General features: G+C 39.9%; 1 protein-coding gene across 1 annotated transcript; it reads left to right on the top strand.

Annotated features, from left to right (window-relative positions):
* The first annotated feature begins 5,342 nt into the window (after positions 1-5,342).
* LOC148526482 (olfactory receptor 5V1-like) lies at positions 5,343-6,272 on the top strand. The gene has a single exon (XM_088470142.1). The coding sequence runs from the start codon at positions 5,343-5,345 to the stop codon at positions 6,270-6,272; it is 930 nt and encodes a 309-aa protein (XP_088326268.1).
* Positions 6,273-19,545: the final 13,273 nt, after the last annotated feature.

Genomic DNA, 19,545 nt, shown 5'->3' with positions numbered 1-19,545 from the left:
ACTTTGCCCCTCTAGTGGTCCCTCATGTTCTTGCTGAGAGGGAGTTTCCCAATGTGGGGCCACAGATATGACACTTTGACACACACCTTAATGTTGTCAGCTTGAGTTTCCCTTGGTACCTCTGGCAGAGTCACCAGATAGCAGCACGGTGACACCTCCATCACGCCAACATTGCCCTGATGTCTTTGAGGGATCTGCTCAGTGCCTCAAAATCCCCTTTAAGTGCCACGGTACTCTTATCCCAGATAATGAGCTTACAGTCTTTTCAGTGTTAAGTCCTTAGCAGTGATGGCTCCAGAGGTGTAGCTGTAGTGCAGTCCAATATTCAGTTAGGGCAAACCACACCATCTGCATCCCAAATGCTGCCAAGCATCACTGGCAGTTGATGTGGCTCCCCTATTTGATTATTGGACTGTAGTAATATGCAAACAGCTGGTGCTGAACTGGTAAAATTAATTATACTGACAATCTGCAGCCTCTCAAATAGCATAATATCTAACCTCCAGAAAAATTACACAAGTAAATATGAAAATAGAAGCGCTGATTGTCAGAACAAATGTATTCGATAAAAAAAAAATTATATAATTTAATACATATACTGGCTGCCAAAATAAAATATATATTATTCAATGGTTAAAAATATTCCACTAATAAACTTATCCAATATTCAACACGGGAATGTGATCATACTTGCACTGCTCTGAACAATATGCAGTTCAAAAAATGCAGACTTAATATTGTTAGATATATTGAAGCAACAGTGATGTTAGCAAAGCTTTAGAATGCATATATGGGTTTAGCAGTCACTTGCTAGCATAGAAGGTAATTTGCTTTAGTTATAATGTAACAATAGTTCAGCAAAGTTGCAGATTAATATTGATACGTATAACAAGTTTCCCACATTATATGATACTTGTGGAATATCCCAGCAAACTTACAGCTCTCAAAGATACATCCCCGGCAATATTGGATACTATAAGTCCTCTGTGCAGCGGTACTGAAGCGCAGTGTATCCTCCCAGCTAATAGCAGCTTCCCTGTAATGCAGCTTTATCCAAACAGTGTATCACACAGGTCGTCACAGTGCAGGACAAGTCTCCAGCTGATAATTGTGTTGCTGGTGTAAAGCTGGTAAATCCTCTATGCGTTTCTCCACCTACTGTGACATCAGTGGCTTCATCAGAAGGTGCTCTGGGCCTGATTCAGACCCGCTCGTGAGCGCTGAGCGTTCGCAAGCATGTCGATGGTGCCCTAGTGTGCATGCGCACGACGGAGGGAGCTCCATCATGCGCATGCACGAGACCCGAATAACGACGGGGTTGATTGACAGCACACCCCCTTTGGTGGGCGTGCCGGGGGCGTGGCTGCCAGACGGAGGCGTTCCCATGGGAACGCCTACCGTCTGGGTCCGGCCCCACTTACATCACTAGTGATGTCAGTGGGAGTGATTTTGGCTCTGATAGAGCCAAAATCACTCCAGGGCTTGCGATCACCGAGACCCTACCGCAGGGTCTCGTCGCAAGCCCGATGGTCGCGATGGTCTTGACCATCGCGACCATCTTTTTGGCCACTCGCATATGCTGTGGGTGGTCACCCACAGCTATGCGAGCGGCCAGGAGGCCGCTCCAAGTTTAGGTAGGAGGGCCCTGATTCAGAGCGAGTGCTCTGGTCAGAGCGTCCGGCTCTGAATCAGGCCCTCTGTGTGCACTCTCATTCCGAGCAGGTGGTTCTGATGTAACTGTGACTAGAATTTAATCCAGAAGAGGCATTTGGAGCACACCCAAGACTGCATGGGAGCTCCATCATGTGTCACAAACTTGACACGTGACCAGTATCTACCCAACAGCAGCCAGTAAACTCAATCCAGCAGCACTTGGACCACATTGCTTTATCACCCAATCACCTCAGTTGAGAGTAAATATTTTACCACCTTTCACCACCTTAAGGGGTTGAATTTTGAAAAATCCTTGCTTAGTGGGTGCTTATGTCATGGAAGGAATATACTCCCCGAAGTACATGTTTCTACGTAAAGGAATATGGGTAGGGTGTTGGTGAGTCAGTCAGTCAAGATATTGCACAGGGGGAGTAAACATTTTAGACCTTTTCACCCCCTTAGGAGTCCATTTTTTTAAAAAAATCCCTGCTTAGTGGGTGCCTATGTCATGGAAGGCATATACTCCCTGAATTATATGTTTCTAGGTCTGGTAGTTTTTGGCTGGGTGTTAATGAGTCAGTGAGTTAGGACATTTGTTTATACGAATGTTAAGCTCATTAATCGATGTGTCTGAACCTGCAGTTGGACTACTGAAGTCTTCTTTGTTTGGTCATAGCAAGTGGAAGATCTTTGAACCTTTTGTCATGGCAGATAGGAAGACGTGTCTGTGAGATTACGTCAGAGATGTGTGATTGAATTTTGTGTTAAACTTTAAAAAAGCAGAAATGAAACTCATGAAATGTTACAGCAAGCATGCAGTGGAGAAACAATTAGCCGTGCTGCAGTATTGGTGGAAGAACTTCAAAGAGGGTAATAATAAGCGAGTGACTGATGAAGCGCGTTCTGGTAAACCATCCACCATGGTTACAGGTGTCAACATTGCCAAAGCTGCAGAGATGTTGCAAAATGACAGAAGGTTAACTTTACGCAATATTTTGGTTTCCCTTGGCATCTCATACGAATGGGTTCAGCATATTGTGACAACGGAACTGAAAATGCATCGTGTATGTGCCAGGTGGATAACCAGAAATCTAACAGAAGAGCAAATGTGACGTTGAGATGAATAGTGCAAGAAGACTGTTCGAATGTCGGAGAGGATACCCGATTTCCTGACATCAATTGTGACATGTGAAGAATCATGGATTCATCATTATGATCCGGAATCTAAACAACAGTCCAGGGTATTGAATTTACCTCCACCCCAAAAAATTCTTGTAATTCCTTCGGCATGTAAAGTAATGCTTCTGCTGTTCTTTGATGTGCACTATATGATCCTACAGCACTGGGTTCCCCATGGAAAGACAATTAATGGTGACTACTATGCAAATGTCTTGAAAACACATTTTCTTGGAGCCACGAGGAAGAAAAGACCACATTTGCTGAAAAAACATGGGTTTTTGCTCCAAGACAATGTCCAACCACATGTTGCTTATGTTGTATTGGCAGCACTGACTGAAATTAATGGGACATCACTGGAACACCCTCTATATAGACGGACTTAGCGCCCTGTGATTTCTGGGCATTCCCAACCCTGAAAAAACAATTGTGTGGAAAGAAGTTCTCAACAGATGATGAATGTGAAAAATGCCACAGTTCCAACACTAAGAGGGGTATTCAATATGAAAGGTTAACTTCCCTGGCGAAGTTAACGTTTCATATCGGAGTTTTTTTCTGCGTAAAGGTATGGTGCGCGCTCCCGCTTATCCCCGTATTCAAAATAAAATTAACGAAAACGGGAAACTCCGAAGTTGGATTTGCGTAAAGTTACGAATTTTTCCTTAAAATAATTGTAAGACACCCCTAAAGTTGTAAAAACATGGGGGATCACTATGGGTACCCCCGTTTTAGCCTTTAATTGAAAGTCGGGGATTTAAATAGCCGCAGCAGGTGTTTTTTTCCCAACGTTGAAGAAGTGATGCAGAAGAGCACTTAGGTTATTTTTTTCATTTTTTTTAAGTGGTCTCATCAAATTTGGGGTTCATGAAAATGGGTACAAGCATATTTTGGTGTCCCTAAAGTCAGTTTAAAAAAATTCTGCATTTGTGCACCTGCCGCTATAATTCTATTCTAGAAAACACCTGCCGCATACATGCAGAATAGCCCTGAACCTATTTGCCTATTGTTTAACAATTTTTTCCCATTTTTTTTTTTTGCACCCCAATTTTTAAATTAATTTTTTGGGGTGTCCCTATTTTTTTTTTTACTTTTTTTGACACAGTTCTTTTTTAAATGTCAATCTCAGGGGTGCAGGTTATTTTTTTTAAGCCTGCACCCCTAAACCCCAATTCTGCACTTTTTGCCGACACTTATTCAATGGTGAAAAGTTATCACCGTTTTTTAACAAAGACTTTTCAAAACTGTGATAAGTCTTTGAAATTGAATAGGGTGTAAAAGTAAAACAAGTGATATTAATGCAAAAACGTTAAAAAGTGCGATATTAATGCAAAAAACGATGTTATCGCACCCATATTGAATACCCCTATAAAAGTGATGTCACAAAACAGTCTAATGCATGTCTTTGAATCATTGTTGAAATGTTAGAAAAAATGTATTGAATGTGAAGGACGCTACTTTGAAAAAGAAAAATGTTGAGTCATCTGACTCTGAATAAAAAAATCAGTCTAATTAATTTTCAATCGCCCCTCATATACAGTATGTATATATATATATATGCAATACAAAAAGTGAAAAACAAGCGCCTCATAGTGTAGTATGCTTATTAATTTGTGCACGCACCATAAACACTGAGTATGCATATCCGTAATATGCTAGAATATAAGCACATAGTATATAATCCTTAGAATCTCTGTAACTACCTCTTGGATTTTATTGGGTTCAGTTCTTACTCCAAATTCATTAGTGTATATAGGAGAAAAGGAACAATCTCATAGTGTATTATCAGAGACAGTTTATTGAAATATACAATAAACACACACAAAAATGCATAATTACATTAAAAGAGTGCAAAATAGACTTATCTGAAAAAGTCACAGTGTCAGGTGACAGAGGTCCCTGCTTCCTCAATGCGTTTCGTCTCTTACACCACTTTGGTAGGACTTCGTCAGGAGGATAACCACTATATGTGTGTGTGTGTGTGTGTGTGTATGTATTTAAAGGGCACTCACCAGAGCATCATGAGACAAATAAATTTGTATTGCTTACATATCTTCATAATGTGTATATATTTAGTATAGGTTTTTGTTTTTTTACAGTATCACTTAAGTCAGAGTGCCTTTGAAGTTATGGTTGCATCCTGTGGTCAATTTTATCCAGTGGTTGATTACATGATTTTAAAACCATTTGGAAATGCAGTAAACTTTATAAGACAATGAAATTTTTTTACAATTTTCTGTCAAAGGGAAACACACATTTAAGATAAATTTAAATTAATACAATCTTGAACAAATTCTGGGTAGAGAGGAATGCTATGATTTCATCATAGAGATGCATTGTTTTGTATACATGTTTTCAATTTTTCATGGCAGAAAATAATAAAAAGAGAGAACAATATTACAATATGCTTTAAGATGAACAAAAAACAAAAAAATAAAAGAACAATTTATTTATGATTATATTTTAACTGTTAAATATTTATATTTAATTCTACAGAGAAGATTAATCCAGAAACAATGTCCATAAACCAGACCTTATTTACAGATTTCCTAATATTAGGATTAACAGATAGTCCAAACATGATGGTTTTTTTGTTTATGGTTCTTCTTCTTGTATATGTGCTGGCTTTGACATCAAATGCAGCAATTATTTTGGTTATACAATTAGACAAGGATCTAAAGACACCAATGTACTTCTTCTTAGCACATTTGTCTTTCTTGGATATCGGCTATACCTCAACAACTATGCCCAAAATGTTACAGGTTCTTGTAGCTGAGAGAAAATGTATCTCATTCACAGCCTGTGCAATTCAAATGTATTTCTTTGTATCTTTTGTGGGCACTGAGTGTGTTCTACTTGGCATAATGTCTTTTGATCGCTTCTTAGCTATATGTATCCCCCTCCGATATTCTACTTACATGAGAAAGAAAGTCTGCATTGCTTTGGCAAGTATATGTTGGCTCAGTGGCCTTATTAATTCAGTTGTTCACACTGTCTTCACTTTCCGTTTACACTTTTGTCATTCCAACAAGATCAGCTATTTTTTCTGTGACATACCACCACTTCTTATCTTATCCTGTGATGATACATCTATCAATGAAAACTTATTACTCTCCATTGGTGTTTTCATTGGATGGACACCTTTCCTATGCACCATTGTCTCATATATTTACATTATTGTAACTATATTGAAAATCCGCTCCACACATGGAAGACAGAAGGCATTTTCTACCTGTGCCTCTCACCTGACAGTGGTGGTTTTGTATTATGGTAGCGCTATTTTCAATTATGTGAGACCAGTTTCAACTTACTCAATGTATAAGGATAAACTGATCTCAGTCTTGTACAGTATTGTGACTCCAATGCTAAACCCAGTAATATACACTTTAAAAAATCAAGATGTTAAAAAAACAATTGGTAGATATCTCTCTTCCAAACAACGATGATTACATTTTGCTAAATAACTTATATCTGATTTAAATATAACAGTAAAATGTTGCTGTTTTGCTAATTTAATTTAAATGCATTTATGTCTTTGATTGCTCATGTTGATTCAACATAGCTATCATTTTTAAATTGAATAAAGAATGGTTTAATTGAGCTCAAATATTTATGTGAGTTTTAAGTAATCCCGACATTAAGGTTATGTTCGAAGGTTCTAAAATGTTGCTCAGTTTTCAGATTTTTCAATCAGCTCTGGTGCTAAAGCTCACTGCTTAGAGAAGTAGTTACTGTACTCTAGATATAATTCAGGTTTTATGTGTGTTTTACAGAAAAAGAGCTCTCAGGTTGCCAGAACTACAGTACCACAATCCAACTGTTATCTTAGAATTCTAATGAGTCACAAGAAGAGAGATGCTTTGAAGGCTGTTGATATACAAGAATATTGGGATTGATGCATGTAGCTCGGAATGATGGTCTTGCTAATTTCTTGCTGTATGGAAAAAGGGCATTTCTTGGTGGCAACTGGACATTTGTACAAAAGAGAAGCATTACCTGGGCATGTTACTCACTATTTGGCATCATGCAGTGTGTATGCCATAAGTCCTGCACCCAGCAGAGGGTACTTACTGTAGGTGTAAACGTCAATGATGACTGCTGCATTTGCATACAGAATGATGCATACATTTCAGATGAATCGCATTTGAATACTGATTGCAATCTGTATGCAGCGTGGGTATGCATTACGTGAGACTTAGAGTAGACGGTAAAATGGGAAAGCGGAAACAGCTTCAACGGAGACTAATGGCATAATATGGAAAGGTGTAGGTGGTTATACAGGTCAAATGTGGTAAATAATGCTTAGGAGGTAATTGGTGATATTATTTTTACTGTAAGGTAAAAATTATTATAAATTAGTGTCTTGTGGACAAACATATAGAGGTAGAATGTAATAGCCTGTGAGATGCAGGCATCAGAGTGATTCTGGTGAGTCTGCCTGTTGTATTAAAATGTCAATCATTTAAGCAAAACCAAGCTAGTTTTGTCTTTTAAATGATTGCTGCTTTAAAACATTGGTCAGACTTGCCAGAATTACCTCTATGCCTGCATCTTGCATGCTATTATATATCCCCCATAGTGTGAGGTTGTAAACAGTGGGCAAGACGTAAACTTAGGGCCTGATTCAGACCCTCTTGCTAGATGTGGCCGCTCGCTCCCTGCGTATGGAAATTCAGCTAAGTGACGTCAAGGCAGGTGATCGCACTGCAAGGCATAAGCACGCCCACTATGTCTTGGCGAGCAATCACTTTGTGTTTATAGATGCCCACCAGCCTGTCTTTAGCCACCCACTAGCGAACGTCATCTCCAGGTAGTATGTACAACCATAGGGTTCCATCGGATCTGACTGCAGCGCTTGAGGTTGACTGTACTCTACCGCAAACACTGCGAACACTTCAGTGTCTAATCCAGCCAGGTGACGTGTACTATGATGCTGTCTGTTAATTATGCATGCCTCTGAAACAGTGTTGAAAAACTCAGGCACGCCTGCTTTCGCACCTCCACTCCCCCGTTACTACTGGCCTGCCCCTGTTACCACCCACAAACAGCCTCTCCTGTCACTCATTCCACTAGGCTGTCTTTGCTGGGCGAGCAATCGCTACCCATTCACTCAAACTAGTCCGTGCACACGCACTGCGATGCATGCGCAATTGCAAAACACCGGCCACGTACGAGCGAGCGGCCGCTTGTGAGAGGGTCTGAATCAGGCCCTTAGCATAGGTATAATATTTTGTGAAATGAATACTGTATAAAGGATATTGATAAGAGCATATAAATAAGGAATATTTATTTCTTAGTTCAATGAATAAGAGTACATTATGAAATTAGTGGTAATAAACAGGAGTGAAGAGTTCAAATATATATTAAAAGGTAGTCAAAGATAATGGGCTGTATTATCTGTACAGTAAGATGACCCCTGTGTTTTGGTTGTGGCAAAACCACCCTCAAGTGTTTTGGTCCTTTTCTGCTTTGATTTTGGTTTTGGATTTCTTTAAAATTGATAAAATAAAAAGCTAAAATCAATGCAAATACAGGTTTAGGAACAGAGGGAATAATTCTGCACTAGGTGACACTTGTAATGGAATATTAAAACCCTGAATTATTATTTAACAACGCATAATATGTTTAAGTGGTGCAGGATAGCAGCCAAAGACAATAAATGTTCTGACACAAAAAAGAAAATAAAGGGATTGTTTTTTTTTTTACACGGCACACTATAGAGATTATCATAAAATATTGAGTTATTTAAAATTAGATTGCTCACCAGTGAAATATTAAAAATAATAAGTCATAGATACAATGGATGTGTGATAAGTGAAAAAATAAAGATTGAAGAAGTGATTAAAATTAATTTGTCTCGCTGTCCATTTATTTATATGCTCTATTATTATTTTAAATTAAACTTTTCAATATTATCTGGGATAAAAATAAGTGTGAACATTCACAGGGTAACTGGGGATATTTATTTATTTTATTTTTTTTGCAGTATGTTAATAAAAATAATTACACACCCAGTGTCTCTAAGGTTGAGATTACTCATAAAAATGTTTTTTTAATATGAGTTGCCAAAATGTTAATAGTCAATAGGGGCATAAATATTGGGACATTGACAGAATTTTCATATTTTGGCCTCTATTCACCACCACAATGGCTTGGAAATGAAACAAACAAGATGTGCTTTAACTGCAGACTTTCAGATTTAATTTGAGGGTAATTACATCCAAATCAGGTGAACGGTATAGAAATTACAACGGTTTCTATATGTGCCTCACACTTTTTAAGGGGCCAAAAGTAATGGGACAAACTAAACAATCCTAAATCTAACTTTCACTTTTTAATACTTTGTTGCAAATCCTTTGCAGGCAATTACAGCCTGAAGTCTGGAACGCATAGACATAACCAGATGCTGGGTTTCATCCCTGGTGATGCTGTGCCAGGCCTCTACTGCAAATGTCTTCAGTTTCTGCTTGTTCTTGGTGCATTTTCCCTTCAGTTTTGTCTTCATCAAGTGAAATGCATGCTCAATCGGATTCAGGTCAGGGGATTGACTTGGCCATTGCATAACATTTCACTTTTTATCCTTAAAAAACTCTTTGGTTGCTTTTGCAGTATTCTTCGGGTCATTATCTCTCTGCACTGTGAAGCGCATTCCAAAGAGATCTGAAGCATTTGACTGAATATGAGCATATAATATTGCCCGAAACACTTCAGAATTCATTCTGCTGCTTTTGTCAGCAGTCACATCATCAATAAATACAAGGGAACCAGTTCCATTGGCAGCCATACATGCGCACACCATGACACTACCACCACCATGCTTCACTGATGAGGTGGTATGTTTTGGATCATGAGCAGTTCCTTTCCTTCTCCATATTCTTCTCTTCCCATCACTCTGGTACAAGTTGATCTTTGTCTCATCTGTCAATAGGATGTTGTTCCAGAACTGTAATGGCTTTTTTAGATGTTGTTTGGCAAACTATAATCTGGTCTTCCTGTTTTTGAGGCTCACCAATGGTTTACATCTTGTGGTGAACCCTCTATATTCACACTTGTGAAGTCTTCTCTTGATTGTTGACTTTGACACATATACACCTACCTCCTGGAGAGTGTTCTTGATTTGGCCAACTGTTGTGAAGGGGTTTTTCTTCACCAGGGAAATAATTCTTCTATCATCCACCACAGTTGTTTTCCGTGGTCTTACGGGTCTTTTGGTGTTGCTGAGCTCTCCGGTGCATTCTTTCTTTATAAGAATGTACCAAACAGTTGATTTGGCCACACCTAATGTTTTTGCTATCTCTCTGATGGGTTTGTTTTGATTTTTCAGCCTAATGATGGCTTGCTTTTGAGTTGATAGTCCCATTACTTTTGGCCCCTTAAAAAGTGGGAGGCACATATAGAAACTGTTGTAATTCCTACACCGTTCACCTGATTTGGATGTAATTACCCTCAAATTAAATCTGAAAGTTTGCAGTTAAAGTACATATTGTTTGTTTCATTTCAAAGCCATTGTGGTGGTGAATAGAAGCCAAAATATGAAAATTCTGTCAATGTCCCAATATTCATGCACCTGACTGTATATAATAGTTGGAATTGTTTGTCTAAATAAAAGATACTACTATATCCTATAGTCTTTTGAGCAAATTGTTTTAAAACATAGATCCTGATATTAATGGATCAAGAATTAACACACATGGGGATTATTCAAATTCATTCTGATGTATTTGTATTTAAACCACATTATAAATATATTGGGTGTGCGAGTTAAGGTGCAGTGTATAACTGTGACATATATAAAAATTAATTACACAACACTGTCCCAAAGCACTTTCCCTTAGAATATTTAATCTGTTTATTAGCAGTATAAACTGTAGTAACCTATTACAATAACATTAATTTATGAAAGCTCTTAGTAGTTCTTAATATATTGGGTGTGCAATATGGGATACAATGTATAACTGTGATATATATAAGCTTGATCGCACAACAGTGTCCTGGAGTGCTTGCACTTTTTGAATATATGGGCCATATTCAATTAGAGGCGAAAAGTCCGTTGGCTGACTTTTCGCCATTATCTGAGAATTTCTTGGGGATAAAGTATCGGGCGTGTGCCCGCGTATCCCGTATTTAATTTGGAATCAGCAAGAAAGGGAACCCGGCGGAAAGGTGAGTTGTGAAAAGTCCTGTCACTTTTGGGGAATTCAGCCTATAACCCCCAAAAAGATGCACTAACATGGGGAATCACTATGGGTACCCCGGAAAAGCCCTGCTAAAGGTATTTGGGGTTTTTAAATGCTCTCTACAGGTGCCGGGTTGATTGTATAAAATGTGGTGAATATGAAAATATAAATATTGTCTTTTGCAGTAGTACTACAGGTCCTAGCAGGCATCTCCGCTCACTGGTACTTGGAGAACCACAAGTACCAGCAGGCAGGGCATCAAGGGCCCGCTGGTACCTATAGTACCCCTGCAAAAGAAATATTAAAATAAAACAAAGATACTGTTTGTTTTAATATTTTATTTTTCAGCACCTTCACCTGGAGGGCAGTGCCCTTTAAGCTCTTTTTCTTGGCCGCCGCCCATCCAGGACTTCCCGGCATCTTCACCTGGAGGGCAGCAGCCTTTAAGCTCTTTTGCACGGCCGCCGTCCATCTAGGACTTCCCAGTACCTTCTTGCTTCAGCTGGTCTTCTCTCCAGCTACCCGGCCGACAAACTGAGTGGATGGTGCCTCGCACTGGCTTTATATAAGCCAGCTGAGGGGGCGGGACGATGATGTCACAAGCCATGATTGGCTTGCAGCAGGCATTTTTGAATTTCAAAAATGGCGCTGAGGTGCCATTTTTGAAAAGGGCACGCTTGGTTCTCACCAGTGAAGTCATTGGTGAGAACAGCTCATTGTCTGAGAGGCGGAAGGCTCGCCTCTCTCAGCCAATGAGTGTTCGGCACCAGGATTTCTGATCTGAAATCCTGGGCGGAGCTGTCATTCGGGTAGTAGTGTTCTTAGAGAACACTACTAATGTCCTTGGGTCTGGGTATCTCCATTTTTTTTTACCAAGACCCTGGATTGCCTGAAGAGGACAGAGGGAAACATTGATGAGTATGTGATATAGTGTGTGCATGTGTGAGTACATGTATGTTTTACTAAAATGTTACTTTTCAATGGTGTGTGTGTTCTGTGTTTTTTAATATTGCTTTTGCTGTGGAACTACAAGTACCAGCAGGCCCATAATGTCCCACATGCTGATACTTGTGGTTCTCCTAGTATCAGCATGCGGAGGAGGCTTCCACAGCAAAAGCCAATATTTTAACTCTTTACTTGCACCACACTTTACACAATCAACCCAGCACCCACTGCTTCAGGGGTGCCGGCGATCAGCCTGGGCCTGCGGTGCCCTGGAGAGTGGGACCGCTTTATTGGGGAAGGTACCCAGCTCCCCAGAAATCCCCGGCCTGGGCTGACTAGCGGTCAGGGGTGATGCTTCAGCTGGGGGGGCCTGGTGAAAGGGCTCCCCTGGCAGTGGCATCACCCCCCGCTAGAGAAAGTCCAGTGCTGGTTATGGTAAATACAGAGGGACCCTATGCATTTTTCCCCCTGTATTTCTAGAAACAGGACTGGCTCAGCCCAGTGCTGGTTGCGCTAAATATGGGGGACCCCTATGTCATTTGTCCCCCATATTTTGGCAACCAGGGCTGGTTTTGACTAGCCTGGTACTGGTTGTGCTTCATACGGGGGACCCGTACATCATTTGTCCACTGTATTTAGCACAACCTAAATTACAATTTAGCCTACTGTGGCTCCAAAGCCCGGGCTGGTTGTCTTCTGGGGGGCGGGGCCACACCATTTTTTTAAAACACAGAAGCAGTTATCACAGATCTTCCAGATCTGAGCCTGCATCTGTGTGCTGCTACCTACCCCGGGTCCTAACGCCTGCCCCACTGATGCCCACACTACCACCCGCACCACCACCGCTAAGGCCTGCTACCATCCCCGGGGTCCTGGCTGAAGCTAACACCCACTACACACCTGCGCCTTTCCCCCAGGTCCCGCTGCAGCTAATGCCAGCTTCCTTTCCCTGAGCCCACTACCACTAAAGCCCGTAAATGATGGCCATCTGTGTGCACCCAAGTGAAGCCACAGTGAGTATACCTGCTGGAGGCTCCTACTGTGGCTGCGCAATAAATTGAAGTGTACTATTTATTCAATGGCGCATTCTTGAGGTAATAGTTTAAAAACTGTAACTTTCTAACTTACCTGAACCCCCAAAAAATGTACCCTGGCACAATAGCTACCTAATAAAACAAACCACAAGTCTAAATTCGCCCCCTACCCTGAGTTATGCCTTCCCAAAAAACCCCATAGAGAACAGCAGAAATGTGGTTCTAATTGAGAATGTCAGAAAAAAGTGACAGTTGGAACTTTAGTTTACTCCCAATTACTCATTTCATGTTTTTGCCCTGCAGCACCAAGCGACAGTTGTAACCGTCCATGCCAAATTTCAGCTTGGTAGCTCCTATAGCTTTTGAGGTGTAGTCCCGTAAACACCATGCCCCCCCTCCTCCTGAATTCTCTATGGGATAATTGCAGTTTTTTAGATGCAGTCTTAATATAAGGGCACGACTCATTATATATATCATTATAATTTCTAAGCTGAAATTATGTCTACTTTGGAAAATAAAATTCAGTTTACAAAGTACTGTACACAGAGTAAAAATATGCCCTAATTAATAGTCTTAAGCTGCATATCCACTAGCAGATATTAATGAGCGATTGTACGATTATGGCATCGTAATTGTGCAATCAGTCATGAATCGGGCATGAAAATGTCAAAAACAACCAGTGATGCATGCTCTTGCTGGATGTTTCCAACATCAATCATCGCCTGAACATGCTGGTTAATCTGCCGATAACAACAGATTGACCATGTTCAGGGATGAGGGAGGGTGCCTACACTGAACAACATATCGTTCAATGTAGGCACTGCAGGGGAAGAGGAATGACTGTAAGTTTACAATGTTGTGATTATACTGTGATTCCACTATCTGCACCTTTAGTGCAATATTTTATGCTTGCTAGTAAAACATAATATTCAAACATTTAAAATCTCTTACATAGTGTAACTCTCTTTTTCTTCATCCTTTGGTATTCAGTTTATATGGCTAAAGCCTATTAAAAGTAGAGATGTGCGGGTTCAGTTCTACTCGGTTCTTTTCGGCAAGATTATCGCAAATTCTGATTAGTTTGGATTTATTCTATTGGCTATCCAAAACACGTGATAGCCAATAGCCAATGAGATGCAGTTTTTGAGATCCAAACATATCCGAGTAATGGTGCATACACACGGTCAGATTTTCTGTCAGATCTGAACAATAACGATTTTAAAAATCGTTCATATCTGACAGAAGTTAACACTATCTGACATCCGATGTGTTTGCAGTCAGATTTGGACGATTTCATTCATTTTAATACAGTCTGAAATCATTCAGTCATTCAAATAATTTGTAAAATCATTCAAATCGTTGGTAAAAATCTTTCAATCGTTCATCGTTTATCGTTAATCGTTCATCTGATAGATCTGACCGTGTGTATGCACCATTAAACTGAAACCGCACATCTCTAATTAAAAGCAATCTGTCAATATTTTAACTGTGTGTTTATCCTATAATTATTGTATATAGCAGTGGTTCCCAAACTTTTTTGAATCACGGTGCCCTAGTGTATCAGCATTGTTTTAACGGCACCCCTAAGCCAAACATTTGTTATTGAGAAATTCAGAAAAAAATGTAGTGAAGTAGTAAAGTGAAGTAAATTGTGCTTACCTGTCATCCTTAGGTTTGGTTATATAGTGGTGGACAGGTTTGTGCTTCTGTTTGTCCACATATTTACATTACATTCACCATAAAGAATTTGATTTGATGCTGGACCACCAACCTGAGGCACCCCTGCAAGTGCCGCGGTGCACAGTTTGGGAACGACTGGTATATAGTATGTCTTTTTTTCCTTTTCCTTGGAACTATTAGCAATTTATATTTCAAACACACATGGACCCTTTAACCACAAGCAGAAAATAATAAATTGTACCATATTTCATGTTCTAAATGTACATCATAACTTGTTTGGCATTGTTAAATATTTACAATTTGATTGTCAAAAAGTCCCAATTCTCACTCTTGCTCCTATCAAAATAATAAAAAACAATAATGTTGTCATTGCTATTGATGATTTATCTGGGTAATATTTTGCAACTAGTGTGTTACTGTGACTTTGCATGTGTTATGTTGTATTTTCAGATATTTATTTTTGAAAAGCATTCATTGGCTTGATAACAGGTCATATTAGCAAACATTAAATTGCTGGTTTTATGTAATGTATACTTTTTTTCTAAAAAATTTCCTTTTATTAATATATTTCAGAGTATTACAAGTAATGTTTTTACATTGTTTCATTGTTTACACAGATTATTTGGATTTGTGTTTGAGAAATCTGATATTAAGCAATCCACATGAGACTCCATTTTGGTGAAAAGATGGAGTATACCTGTAAGGTATTTACAACTTTAAATGCAGAACAGTAGAAAATTATTTTCCCAGTATTTGAATTTCAGTAGACCTTGAGCTCAGCAGATTGTGACTAGCAAGATAAGCTTATGAATAGGGATGTATTCCAAACTGTTCCCATAAACCTCTCCCCCTAAAAGACTCCCTTCTACTAACCTTGTGGAACAATAGATGCTTGTACATAATGATACTATGCATGTTACATTTATTCTGAACAACCTTCTTTTTGTAAGAAACATTATAAGACGTGTATGCCTTTTGCAAAATACACAGAGATGCTTTTACACTGGCAGAGTCTAGTCTCAGGGTTATTTTCTCTGACTATCAATTGATACAACACAAAGATATATCTCGATCAAGAAGTTTGACACACATAATAAGCATTGCTTAATGCTAGACTGTTGAGGAGCTTGAATTGGATTCATCAAACTTGGAGGTCCCACCGAGATTCCTAACCTTGGGTCAGGGATGGACATGACAGTGTGATCGAGACAGGCAAAGCTAACAATACTGCGTGTGAGTAGCCATTGTCTGCTCAAAGTTGGTATTTAGTTGTCTTTGCATTCCTAAGTCTGTCTGTGGGTCCAAGTACGGATATCTGATGTGTCTCAAACTCTTGTTTTTGTTATTTTTTCTGTTTGTGAAATTACATGTCTGAAATTGATACAATTTGCAGTCCCTATAGATTTAAATGTGAGCACTGCAAATGTGTTATTGTCATTCAGCAGTATGAGAATTGGTTTCCCTGACTGGCACAGGTATTGCCCCTTAATACACCTTGTGATCTTTACACTTCCAGAGATAGAGTGAATAGACATAGAGGTGCCTTTTGTTTGTTGGTAGGGTGTCATATTGATGGTAATTATCTTAACACCAGATAAGGAGACTTTTGGGATTTGTTTATAGCAATTTTGCCAATCAATCTGTATTCCAAAGGTACAGTCATAGTGTGCCCAGAATTGCTAAGGAGACCCACTTTAGTAACAGAAAGTATACAAAAGAATCTGTGCTTAGTTTCTTCCTCTAAATAGAAGCACCTCACAGTACAAAGTGGAGTTTAGGTGAACCCACTGGGTAGAGTTTAGGTAAACACCATGTACTGAGTGGAGTTTAGGTAAACCCACTGGGTAGAGTTTAGGCAAACCAACCAGGATAGAGGATTGTAGAACCCACAGCTATGGAAAATGCGGACAGCAATCACCTGTCCAACTGTCAAACCCCCATGGATATTATACATTCAGTGTTAGGTCCTGGGGTGACAGATGGAATGTCTAAGCTTTTTAAAAGAGCTGGCATTCACAGAGATGGCATACTTGACCTGATTAAATTACAACAAATATGTTAATTACATGGCCCCTACATAAAAAGTAACAAACTTGAATTTACTCTTTTGAATTGGATAAAGGTGTCAGAACAGATATTGTTAGAAAGAGATTCACAAGAAATGGAAGAAGAGATAGGTAGCATGAACCTTAGAAATTATTCTAAATGAACAACTGTAAAGGCAGCAGGTTGTTCAATGGGCACTGTTAGTGCTAAGAGGGGATGGAGGTGCCCTAATGCAGTTTGCCAAGCACGTGATGATCCCAAAGATCAGATTTGTTGGAATTGTAGTGCACATTGGTCAGTAAATTGTAGAGCCTGTAAATTGGAGGTATCATATACTGAGCCCAGGAAAGATACCAGGAGCTGGGATAAAGATAAGAAATTCATAGACCCCAGTATGAAACATACATGGAAATATGAATGTCCCCAAATTAAACTGTGGAGAGAACTAAATTGTAATGTTTGCAAGTGTAATAGAGACAGTAAAGTCTCACCCTCAGCACGACCCTGTTCTGAAGGAAGGGGCAGTTGGTAAAATCCCTGAAATAAAACCATCGGCAAGATTATGGGTCTCATTGCAAGCGCTGAGCGCTCACAACCGAGTCGATGTTAAGGCCCTGCGCACGCGCAGCGGCCGCACTGCCCGTGCGCAAGCCCCAAAGTGAGAGAGAAAGTCTCTCGCTCCGGAGCTCACTACTAAAAAGGGGTGGCTGTCGATGTTGATCGACAGCTCGTCCCATTTTGTAGGTGGGGCTGGGGGTGGCTACACAAATGGAGGCATTCCTGACGGAATGGTTGCCATTTTGTGGGTGGCCGCACTGACATCAGCAGTAATGTCAGTGGAGAGCTTCCTGCTCGATCAGAGCAGGAAGCTCCCTGGGGCTTGTGGTTGCCGAGACCCAATCTTAGGGTCTTGTCACAAGCCCCGATGGTTTTGACCATCGCGACCATCCACCTTGTTGTTAGCTAAAGCTGTGGGTGGCAATACAGAGCTTAGCTAGCGACCAGGAGGCCGCACTAAAAAATACAAGTGGCCGCCCTCATTCAGAACGAGTGGTCGCTTCTTGCAACCACCTCTGAATGAGGGCCTATATCCTGTACTTACCCAGAAAACACTCAGGCAGGCAGATCAACCTGCTAGGCAAGTTCACTGGTATAAACCGTGGACTCCAACAGATCAAATGGCTTTAGCAAGGAACATACCTAATATAAATAAAGACGCCATGGGATTTGCATGTTATATGAGACACCTGCAAGTCTTTTGTACTGCCACATGGTTAGATTTAGAGAAAATGACTAAGACTACGATGGGGCATTTTGAAGCTGATCAAATAGCACGCCAAGTAGCCCGCAGAAATGAGGCAGAAATAGCAGACCCAAACAATGACCGAAAAAAAGAAGCTGTTAGTGGGGAAGAATGAATAGTAAAATATGATAAGTATTTTGCAAACAAGGTCAATAATATGCCTTCACAGGATACTCCACAAGGGTGTAACCAGTCTGTCACTGATTACTATCAGCAATGTAGACAGACGCATGAGGATTATGGGGCAAATTAGCAAAATGCAAGAGATGTGAGAATGTTTAAAAAATCATTCCTAAGTGGCTTAAAACCTGATATACTTAAAACCCTTAAAACAAGCCGTCAAGAGTATAGCACTTTAACTCCCAAAGTGCTCATTACAATTCTAAGATCCATCAAAAAGGATTAATCAGATAAGCAAAATAAGAAAAAAGGCACTCAATTACAGCCCATTTATGTTGTGCAATCCACAGGGAAACGCCAGCAATTAGCACCTTTTGGTCACAAAGCTGATGCATGCTTTAAAAAGCCAACAGCGCCGCCTGCAGCTGCTGCAGTAGGATCTAATGTTAGAAAGAACAAAAGATCCCATGTTTGTATAAAAGATCGATTGTGTTTTCACTGTTGCAAACAGGACACCTTAAAAGAGATTATTCTCATCTCAGTGAACCCAGAGTGGAATGCAGAGACACCAATGCATAGGAAAACGACCCCCAGAATCCTATACTTCTCAACAAAATCAGTTCTAATGGCCCACTGTACCCATTACAATAGAAGACAAGTACAGCACCACCGCAATCGTAGATTCTGGGACTACCAAAACTGTCATTCAGTCTAAATTAATCCCTCCAGAACTTTTGACCTCCACTGTAGTCCTGGCCACTGGCCTGGATGGTCAAATACAATATTTACAAAAAACAAAACCATTACAAGTTACTGTAAATGATGGTATACCATTAGAAACACAGTTTTTAGTTTCTGATGACTGCCCACTTAATTTGTTAGGGGCAGATCTATTGTCAGCATTAAATGCCACAATAGTATACAGAGACTGGGAGGTGACCCTGACATCCAAGCCAGGAATGCAGGAATGATACAAGTAACACATTAACAAATCTCATTAATGTTGTTAAAATTGAAAGTCCATACCAAAGTGAGATATTTGCTAAAGTCCCTGATACATTATGGGCAATGAATAAAATAGATGTAGGATTAATACCTATCCAGCCTGTGGAAATTAAGCTTAAACCACATGTACAGCCAGTCAAAATTAAACAATATCCTTTGAGACCCGACCAAGTAGCTGCTGTAACTCAACAGGTAAAAGATTATGTTAAGGCAAGGGTTCTTAGGGAATGCCATTCCAGTTGGAATTTGTCTTTGTTCCCGACTGCAAAGAGAACCCCAAATCCAGATGGGTCCCCCTCATTTAGGAGGTGGTGGTGCTACAAGCCCTAGTGAATACATAGAAGCTATGTAGCTTGTATTAAAGGATTGGCTGCCTGCCAATGCCAATACAGTCATCATACAATATGTG

The sequence above is a fragment of the Taudactylus pleione genome, unplaced genomic scaffold, assembly GCF_031769625.1.
Source record: "Taudactylus pleione unplaced genomic scaffold, aTauple2 ptg000095l, whole genome shotgun sequence".
Taxonomy (NCBI): domain Eukaryota; kingdom Metazoa; phylum Chordata; class Amphibia; order Anura; family Myobatrachidae; genus Taudactylus; species Taudactylus pleione.
This window is presented reverse-complemented; position numbering and strand designations above follow the sequence as displayed.

Excerpts from the sequence above, each read along its gene's own strand:
- LOC148526482 (XM_088470142.1), top strand. The coding sequence starts at position 5,343 with ATGTCCATAAACCAGACCTTATTTACAGATTTCCTAATATTAGGATTA.